Source organism: Plutella xylostella, chromosome 15, assembly GCF_932276165.1.
Source record: "Plutella xylostella chromosome 15, ilPluXylo3.1, whole genome shotgun sequence".
NCBI classification, from domain to species: domain Eukaryota; kingdom Metazoa; phylum Arthropoda; class Insecta; order Lepidoptera; family Plutellidae; genus Plutella; species Plutella xylostella.
This window is the reverse complement of record NC_063995.1, coordinates 7,238,539-7,249,171: the sequence shown is the minus strand read 5'-3', so window position 1 is coordinate 7,249,171 and position 10,633 is coordinate 7,238,539. Positions and strand designations below refer to the sequence as shown.

The 10,633-nt window shown below is 36.1% G+C and overlaps 2 protein-coding genes across 2 annotated transcripts; one reads left to right on the top strand and one right to left on the bottom strand.

Annotated features, from left to right (window-relative positions):
- The first annotated feature begins 4 nt into the window (after window positions 1–4).
- LOC105381438 (mitochondrial import inner membrane translocase subunit TIM14) lies at window positions 5–911 on the top strand. Its single transcript, XM_011551163.3, has 3 exons — window positions 5–166; window positions 359–595; window positions 683–911. The coding sequence occupies exons 1-3, from the start codon at window positions 164–166 to the stop codon at window positions 800–802; spliced, it is 360 nt and encodes a 119-aa protein (XP_011549465.1). The 5' UTR covers window positions 5–163; the 3' UTR covers window positions 803–911.
- Window positions 912–2,689: 1,778 nt separating this feature from the next.
- LOC105381437 (growth hormone-regulated TBC protein 1-A) lies at window positions 2,690–6,865 on the bottom strand. The gene is made up of 6 exons (XM_011551162.3): window positions 6,680–6,865; window positions 6,406–6,590; window positions 5,872–6,138; window positions 5,196–5,378; window positions 3,358–3,611; window positions 2,690–2,920 (listed from the first exon to the last, which is right to left on the bottom strand). Exons 1-6 carry the CDS (start codon window positions 6,697–6,699, stop codon window positions 2,813–2,815), a joined length of 1,017 nt encoding a protein of 338 aa, XP_011549464.3. The 5' UTR covers window positions 6,700–6,865; the 3' UTR covers window positions 2,690–2,812.
- Window positions 6,866–10,633: the final 3,768 nt, after the last annotated feature.

Genomic DNA, 10,633 nt, shown 5'->3' with positions numbered 1-10,633 from the left:
AACTGTCAAAAAAATTGTCTGTGGTTTTTGTTGTGAAATTTTGGTTACCTATCACGCAATTTTCCAAAATTATATTTATGGATAACTTGCATGAAATGAAAATTGAGCCATATTGTTAACTTAATATTGTGTATGTTAAATAACAATAATCGGACCTGTCAATATGGTAAGCTAAAATAACATAACCTAAAACATGACATCGTAAAGAAATATATTCGCTCCAATGAGTCTAATAAAGCACTTATCATTATCACTTATACCGTCTTCTTTATAACTATCAATTAAGTTTTAAATGTAAACATACATTCTTAGTCTCATGTAGTAGATTATTGCATCACACGATTTTTTTGTATTTCAGAGTTCGATAGTAGTGGCTGGTCTGGGCATGGCGGCCGTAGGGTTCGCAGGTCGATACCTTCTTCGACAGATGCCGAATGCCTCTACAAAGTTTGCTGAAGCAATGAAAAATTTACCCAAGTTTGATGCGGAATCACTTGCAAATTCTAAATACTACAAGGGTGGATTTGAACCCAAAATGACCAAGAGGGAGGCGGCACTAATACTGGGAGTAAGTCCCACTGCAAATAAATCAAAGGTAATCAATAAATAATCATTCCATGACAGCAATACCTACTGCATAAAGTAAACTATTTATATTCCTAACATATTTCATTATTTTCAGATAAGGGATGCCCATAGGAAAATAATGTTACTGAATCATCCTGATAGAGGTGGTTCCCCTCTAATTGCTGCTAAAATCAATGAAGCCAAAGACCTCTTAGAAAGTGGAAAATCATCTTAACTATGATACTAATAAACTCACCAATCATCCAGGTGAAATCATACAATGGATTGTTAGAATCAGTTTTGTAAATATAGATTAAAATAAAAGACATTGTTAACATCTCAAATATTCTATTTTGTTGCAATGGACACATAATGTGTTCAACACATGGCTATATTATAATACCTACATGAATAACAAACACAGTAAATATTCCCTAGCAGACAGCATTTTGTATGTATTTTATAAATAGTAATTACAAAAAATAAATTAATTAATGTTATGGAATACAACTATAATTGATCATGAAAAAATTACACTATTAGAAATATTGAAAAAATTTGAAACCATGCAACTATTAGAAAGTAGTACCTAATATTCAAAATACATCTAGGTAAATAACATTAAATTTGTCACATTTAGGAAGCTTTTATACAAATTTCACAAAAAAAAACATCCAAGTGGTTGAATAATTGAGCAAATAATAAAGCTTTGAAATTAACATTACAATCAATTCACTAAAATGAAATAGTATGGAGATATGTTTTTTTTTTATTGTCAATTAGTGCTTGCTAGAGTAGAGTTAAAAATATAAACTAGCTGTACAAACTAAAAATTAAACCTTATGAAAATAATAAACCTAAATATAAAAAAGTTAATTAGTAATCATTTGTTGATATAAAGCACCAGCAAATAATTGAGACGTGATAAATCATTAAAAATTACAATCTTGTAATGACAAAAAATAGTAGAGCAAAATGTTCATTAAAATTGTAAGTATAAAAGGGGTTTTTATTTTATTTTACCAGAATGTGAGGTGATCTTTGATGGACTAGTCTATATACCTACTTGTATGAACCTATCAAACCAGCACACATGTGTCGTATATTGTGACGTTACTTGAGAAAATTATGTATAAAGTACAATATTACAAGAGGTCCCAAGATCTAGTGAGGTATCTGTAGATAAATTGACTGAATTATTCCTCTAAAGATAGATAATTATAAATTTCATTGTATGATATTTTGATAATATTCTAAATATTTTTAGTAAGCTCACAATTATTATTTTTTAACTGTAAATTAGGCAAGTATTTAATATAAAAGCATAGGTTAAGGAAATAAGCACACCTCTTAATTCTCAGCTACTAATATTCTCTTTGGTATGTTCAATAATTATGTTATTCAAATATATAGGTACGGTTCAGTGCAAACTTGATAGTTCTGAAGTTGGCAGTGATAACACTTTCATGATTGGTCAATATAGAATCTTCCGCGGACTATGTTTGTCAAACTAACCAATCTTTGAAATAATTAATAGGTGGTGTGTTAGTTTGACAAGGTACAACCTTTTGTACTTGCTGCCAAATTCAGAACTTTCAAGTAGTTTGGACCAAACAGTATCAAGGGCATCTTTAAGGTCACGCCAAAATTCTTGGGGATAGTTTTCTACAATATGAAATACATTTAAAATAGAGTTACTATACCTTTTTTCACGGGGAAAGACATCTGACAGAACCCTTATTACATTCGTGGGTAGTTTTTGTTTGTATCAGATGACTATCCCCTTGAAATGGAATATACTTTGATCAATAATTAGAATAAAATGTATAGTTACATGATTCATGATAATCACCATCATAGAGGATCTTCAATACATCACCAATATCCACAGAAATAACACAGCATAGTCAACCAACAGCCATAATATAGTCAACCTAATATAAAGAAACATTATATCACGGAATTTACAGATTCCTTCTACTTCTTTATTGTTATACAAGTTTTCGCAAAAAGGGGTAACTCACGAAATAGGGTGACTCACGTGGTCATACTAAACAACTTTTGTTCTACGATTTACCCTCTTTCCTATACAATTTTTGCAACATACACAAGATTTTTTTAAGTAATTTAATGTGAGTGCTACAGACGCTTAAAAAAACCTTACGTTTGTGGGTTAGAGTAGAAAAAGAAGAGCTATAAATTAATTTGGTACTGCATAACGGTTGAGATCGGGGGGCGGCGGCGCTCACCGCGGGGGCTCCTTCTGCTGCTGCTCGCGCCGCTGCTTGGCGAAGCGCGCGCGCAGCTTCGCTATCGTCGCGTTCGAGAGCGTGCCAGGTACTTTGAATATCGCCTGAGGGTAAATGTAGTGTGTTACAGTTTGTATAAAGTTTAGGAGGGCAGGTGAGATTTGAAAAGGGTAACAAATTGGTATTGCTGCTTTTTTCATTAGATTATATACATGTTTATCTTATATCGCAGTATCTACTGAGCGAATGGCATGAGTTCCAATCCAATAATTTTACTAAACACCATTCAATACGACGTCGCCTCTTCATTCATGTTTTACCTTGTAGTGTCGGTGACGTAAAATATAGTTCGACGACTATAAAGTCTACAAACTAAAATATAGTCTTGGCAACAAAACTAGGAATAATTAAAATTAGGACTACCAGTTTTAAAAATCTCTTATCTTTTACCCCTTTTAGCCATTGTAAAGTAAGTTGCCGGGCTACTCGTCAACACCAACCCAACAGTGCCACCAACAACAACCAATCACCTCCAACTAACCTGCATGAACTCATGGCAGTGCAGCGCGCTGGCGTTCTTCACGATGGCCTTGAAGCACTCGGCCAGCGTGGTGAAGTCGTTACACGCGAGGATCTGCGCGCGGTTGGACTTGATCAGCGTCAGGCACACGCGGAACAGGATCTTAGAGCCCTCGTAGAACAGGCAGTCCCATATCCGCAGCACTGTCTCGATGGGGAGGACCTCGGCGAAGAGACAGACGAACCATTTGGTTGTTATTACTGCCCAGGGTAGGCCTGTAAGAGGAAGGGTTAGTGATTTTAGTTCATTTGTTTTTTTGGCGTTATATGACTTAGGGCCACTTGCACCAACATAATAAATCTAGATTTAGTGTTAAACCTCGATTTAGTGTCAAATTTTATAAGGGCCACTTGCACAAACATTTAAATCTAGATTTAGTGTCAAATCTCGATTTAAGAAACGTCAATCCATATAAAATTTGACACTAAATCGAGATTTAACACTTAATCTAGATTTAGGGCCACTTGCACCAACATATAAAATCTAGATTTAGTGTTAAATCTCGATTGACACTAAATCTAGATTTCAATCTTTGTATAAGTGGCACTTGGCCAGCGTGGTGGACTAGGCCTAAACCCTTCCTTCCCCGTGCCACAGCAGTGGGGACGTAATGGGTCGTGATGATGATAAGTGGCCCTAAATCTAGACTTAATATGGTGCAAGTGGCCCTTAATGAGGAAGGCACATGAACGCAGCTTATCTTGCCAAGTCGCAATGCAGTACATCGGTCGCTTTGCATAGATTCTTAATTATTTGGGTGGAACATGGGTATAAGGTTAGTAGACCTAGAATAGGTCCTAGTAGACCATAATCTCAAGATGGGAGCTCAGGGTCCCTGTTACGTAATAGCTACAATCGGCCTGGCATGGCGCGCGCCTCGCTCAGTCCCATATAGCGGTGTGAACTATGATCCTCAATTGATCAATTTAGACAATTGCTACTCAGGTTCATAGTTCACTGCGTATAACTAAATTACGATTTTCTACTTTGTAGAGTAGCAGGTATAATGTTAGTGTTGCAATTTTAGTTTAGAATTCGTAACTTCAAATCGTAATAGGTTTTACTCATATCAAAACACAATCTTATCCCTAACAATCCCTTTTAGTCAATAATATCTAAAGTAGTGTATCAGTTCAAGGAATGTAGAAATCTGATAATGATTGATAAACATAACAAATACAATCTACATATACTAAGAAATAGAGATACCTAAGTAGGTACTAATATTTAGAACATAATTAAACCATATTAAAACAGGTTTGGGCAATGCTTACATTATTTTTGGAAACTTAATTTTATATCATGTTGTTGGCCAAATCAGTAATTTTTAGTTGGCATTCGATATTCCATTTATTTATTATGAATCATGTTTGATGTTGGAAGTATTTAAATTGATAAGGGGTTTTCTAAAATGGACTGGCTTAGCTTATCTTTTGTATAAAGATTGAATTATGATACCTATATTAATGTACTCAAAAGGTTTCACATAGTATTTGTTTACGTTTTTACTGAGAACGTTACTCAGAGTGACCGAAATATTATTCCACCTGTGCAACTATTTACCTAATATATTCGCATCTCGTTTCAAATACATGACGTGAAGGTTTTATTGTGAAACATTAAGATACATTCCAATATCCTCTTGATATTTGCAACTTTGCAACCAGTTCTACTATAATCATTTTAAATATTAAAATTTTATTATCATTAAAACATGATACTAAAATATTGCATTTCCCATCATATATTTAATAGTAAAACTAAAATAAAAAAGGAGATACACAAGACATTATAATTACCCAGGTTGATGACATGTTGGTGCACATCAGGCACCTTGGACTTGACAAGCTCGGACAGCACCTCAATGTCCACAATGAGTCCGTCCATGGTGCGGGTGTAATAGTCCGGCAGGATCTTCTCCACCAGCACTTTCAGCAGCCAGAATGAGGTCTCCTCACTCTTGGTTGCCAGGAGCAATAGGCCTGGAATGTGGATGATGGTTGTTGTAGACAAATTTATATCATTTTTGATGAAGCAATGTACTTTATAATTTAAATCCTATAATACATAAGAAATAGCAGTTCAATAGAGCTAACATGACTTTTTCAGTAAATATTTGCTTGCATTGCTACTTTTATAATTAATTAAGTAATATTACTGAATAAATAACTCCCACTATAATGACTTTCACATTTATTATGTCCATTAGGATTTCCTGATAATGAGAATTCCTAATTTGTAAATAGTAGCTATCAAACAAGTGCACATGAGCAAAACAACTCTTACCTATCTTACAAGTATATTACATACATTATATTGAAGATTAGATATTCACTTAAATCTTATCAGCTTCTCCCAATAGACATGGCCTCTCTAAAGTGTACAACCATCTCTTCTAATCTATCTATCATCTACTCCATCCACTACATGCTTCCAGATGAGTGACTTATGAAAATAATCAACAATTTTTAATACCTGCAATGTAGTTCAGTCCTTGGCAGTACCCAACCACTCGGTTACTATGAGCGTAAGCAATGAGTATGTGAAACAGGTGTGTCTGGTGGTTGGCCTCCTTCGTGAAGTATATGTTGTCAGGGAAGGTGCGGGGTAAGTCGGTCTTCACTAGATCAACCAGCTCCTTCTCGAAGGGAGCATCCAGAATTTTGTGGAACAGGTCTGGAGACTGCTCCCTCATCATCTCTGCCTCAGATATGGCCATCCACACTGATGGACGATGTTCGCCTACAAAAGTTATCAATATAATAAAATATTTGCCCTTTTACTCAAAAAACAGTTATTGAACATTTTAGCTATAGAACTGTTTTGTCACTCTCTGGCAAATAATAAATTGTTCTGTTTATCAATTAACAGGTTTAAGGAAAATATAAAAACACGCAAAGACAAAAACATTGCCGTGTTTATTTATAGAAACATGCATGTGGTAATTTATTAATAAACATTCGCACAAGTACAGTTGCACTGACAGTATTCGAGATAAACAATACTTACTCGGAATCCCTTTTCTCACGTATCTCTTGACCGTGTTCGTTCGCCTGACCGACTTTCCTTCGCCGAGCAGGGAGGACCATTTTTGTGCCCTCGTTGCCAGAACTCGCAGGTATACTGACATAAAATCTTCATAGCTCTCGTAGTCGAAGTCCTTGTGCCTCTCAAACCCGTATTCGTCAGTAGCGCTGGTAAAATAACAAGTTTACGGCGTACATAAAGTGATAATCTTTAAAATTAATTGAATGGACAAATACAAAACAAAAAATTATCCTACCTGAACGTTGAATGAGCCATTTTTTAAGACGTATCGATTCACTTCTGACGGGATGATTATGAAGTAGAATTCACATATCTAATTTCATGTTGTTAATCGTTCCATTTAATTTAATACAATATCTCAAAATAAATAAAAAACCACACCAAAAAGAAGCAACAGCTAGCTAAACTAACTGACTGACACTTTTTTTTTACCTGCGTTTCAAAATTATTTTTTATTCACCTATACTCACCAGCGCCATCTAGAGTCGAGTAGGGGAAAAAAATATGTCAGATCCTTAAAATAAGGAGTCGAGGTTCACCGCCGCAACGTGGTCTGTGTTAGATAGGTGTCAAGCTCAGATCAACTACAAATAGATTCGCAATCGCCGTGTGCACTATTCTCTTTCTCACTCAAACCATAGATGTTGCCGACAAAAAAATAAAACCTAAATATGGGGAAATTTAACTTATCATAATAACAAAAACAAAACTTGAGTATATCGTCGGTTGATAGGAAAAAGTCACTAAAGGCTAATTTTTCAATAGCCAGACAAAAGTTTTGCTGGGAAATAATTTTGATGCTGTTGCGTCTCAATGTTTCTCAATGTTTGTATTACCCAGATAACATTTATCTGAATATTGAAAAATCAGCCTTAGTGAGTTTTTCCTGTCAACCGACGATATAAGAAAAAAAACTTTACTCATACTTATTTGATTTCAATATAATTATTTAATATACACAAACTGAGTGGATTGTATAATTCATTGTCTTCGTCCAATCGAAACAATCCTCTTCAAAATGTGCCGAACACAATTTTTGTATGTTTCCTTGGTTCCCAATTTGTGCGACCGGTAATGTCCATCCATTTTCTTGATATTTTTTTTTCTGTCGGAAACCTATGAAAGAGATAAATGGATGAGCATGAGCATTATAATCGTGGGCCAAATATGTGATGGGGTTTTTTTTAAAGGAAACACGTATTTCGTATCAATACAATAAACTTTATATTATACAGAAGAAATCACACATGGAAGAAAAAAAAAGAAACGAACGTTTCCTCACAATGAGAGGCACCTCATTTGAAAGAGGAGAATGACTTCTACAAAATACAATCTTCACAAAAACCGAATTCGTGCGCCCCATTTGTAAACCCAACCCGAGTCCGTTACAATTTCTAGTATTTTCTTTGCATACTATAATATTTGTGGGTAAAATAAATTTTCAATAACTTGCAACACCATGTGATTTGTTATGATATGGTACCTCGTAATTTTTACTTAAAACTGATACTAAAAGACCTTACAGTATTAAAATTAGTATCGTTTTATATTAAAATCGAGCCAATAGATAGTACTATGATGAATGTAAGCTTGTTAAACTTGATAGTATCTACTTACATGTGAAAATATATCTCATCCATCATTCCATCGTGTTTTCGTTCATTATGCTCTATACAACCGAACAAAATCCACCCACCCATGTCACACACTCGTTAAGTGATGATAATAGTCTAATAAACTTAATAAACACCCACAAATCACTAGCAAATCAAAAATAAATAGCATTTAGAAAATTTTGTTGTAACTGTCAGCCTTTGTTTGGCACAGATTTTTCATTTGTTTCATTGTTTGGCACAGAGAACTGACGTAAACAGGCGCCACAGCAAAAAGGACAAAAAACATTTACAGCTTAACGTTTCTTTCTCACGCTTAATGTAGCTAAGCGTCTCTTTTTCGCAATGTCAGAACTGTCACGATTATACCCCTGTGGTGTCAAGTCAATCCCGTCATCACTTCACCGCACATTGTCAAATGTCAAAGTTGAGTTGTAGTTTGTTTTGGACAGTTTTGGTTGTTTTGCCAAAAGGTTGCTTTCCAAAAAAAAGAAACAGGGCTGGATTAAATTCTGTGAAAACCTATCCCCTATGACCCCTAACACCTTAATATGGAGAAACATCAAAAGATTCCGTGGGTCCCTTACCACTCACGACGTATCTTCCAATGACCCCTCTTTATGGCTTGAAGGGTTCAGTAACAGATTAGCCCCTCCCTTTGTCCCTAATTTCGATTCCCTGCCGTCCACCCCCACTCTTCTTCTATCCTCAAATAGTATGGATTCTCCTTTTTCATACGATGAACTCGACTCAGCTTTAACTGGTCTTTCCGATTCCTCCCCGGGCATTGATGGTATACCCTATTCTCTTCTCTCGAAATCTAGCTCTAAGATCAAGCACTACTACTTGGAACTTGTTAATTTCTTCTTTGAATTCGGCACAGTCCCGGATTCTTGGAATAAACAGATAATTATCCCTTTATTAAAGACCGGTAAGGACCCTACTGACCCCAATTCTCGCCGCCCAATCGCCTTATCGTCAGCATTGTGTAAAGTCATGGAGCACATGATGAAAAACAGGTTAGAGTGGATCGTCGAGTCGAAAGGAGTCTTAGCCAAATCTCAATTTGGCTTCCGAAAAGGCATGAGTACTCTGGATAGCCTATCTATCCTCGTAACCGATATTCAAATTGCATTTAAAAGAAAAGAATATTTAGTCGGTGTTTTCCTGGATGTAGCATCCGCATATGATAACGTCCTTCTTCCGATACTCAGGCAGAAAATGCACCAGCTGAGCATTCCGCCGAAGCTGACACGTTTTATATGCAATCTACTCATGGAAAGAGCCATCATTATTAAATGCCCTAACTCCCCTAATATTTCCCCCAAAACCATATGGAAAGGACTTCCTCAGGGATCGGTATTAAGCCCCCTCCTCTACAGTATCTATACATGTGAACTGGAAAAATCTGTTGATTGTTTCTGTGAGATTCTTCAGTATGCTGATGATTTAGCCCTTTATTACTCTAGCGATTCCATCTCGGAATCTACAGAGCGATTAAACCTTGCTCTTAGGTACTTAGCGGACTGGTTATCAGAACATGGCCTATCTCTATCAGTCTCCAAGTCCTCAACTGTGGTTTTCACTAAGAAAAGGTCAATCCCGGACATTGATATAGTTATTGGAGAGGATCAGATTCCAGTCCATAATAAGGTTAAATTCCTGGGAGTTATCCTAGACACGCGACTGACTGGTATCCCACACCTTAATTATATAGCCCAAAAATGTGAAAAAAGTATAAACATTTTAAGATCATTATCTGGCGTATGGTGGGGTTCCCACCCATATTCGCAAAAGCTTTTATATAATGACATCGTACGGAGTCACTTGGATTATGCCTGTTTTATTTTAGACCCATGTAACAGGGCAGCTATGGCAAGACTCGATAAAATTCAATACAAATGCCTCCGCATCATACTAGGTGCAATGAAATCCACCCCTACCAATGCTCTTCAGGTGGAATGTGTAGACCCACCTCTTTCTTTACGTAGACAGTACCTCTGTGATAGATATTTTAATAGATTCATTCAGTACAACAGTCACCCTTTAATTTACAAACTTAACACTCTTAAACGTCTTTCAGTATCTGCACAAGTGGATCAATCCGAAACCTCATCAAATCTTCCTTGTCTCCTTAAAAGTCTTATTAGCTATTCAAAACTAAACAACCCAACCATAATGTTCGACCACAATCCAATTTTTGCATCCCCATATGAGGCTCTGATATTTCGCCCCATGGTTGTCGAAAACTTGGGTGTTGATAAAGAGTCACCGGCTGCTAACAAAACGTTCAATAATATCATCCATAATCATTGGAATTCGTGGTTAACTATCTTCACTGATGCTTCTAAATTATCAGAAAACGGTAATGTTGGAGTGGCCGTTTGGATTCCCAAATACAATATAATTCTCAATTATAAGTGTCCCCCAGAAACGTCTGTATTCACAGGCGAAGCTACGGCCATTTTAGAGGCTGTCCTCTACGTTGAGTCCCACAAGCTTCGAAAATCCTTAATCCTATCGGATTCATCCAGTTGTATACATGCAATTCTTTCTTGCCCATTCCGCAGCAAGTC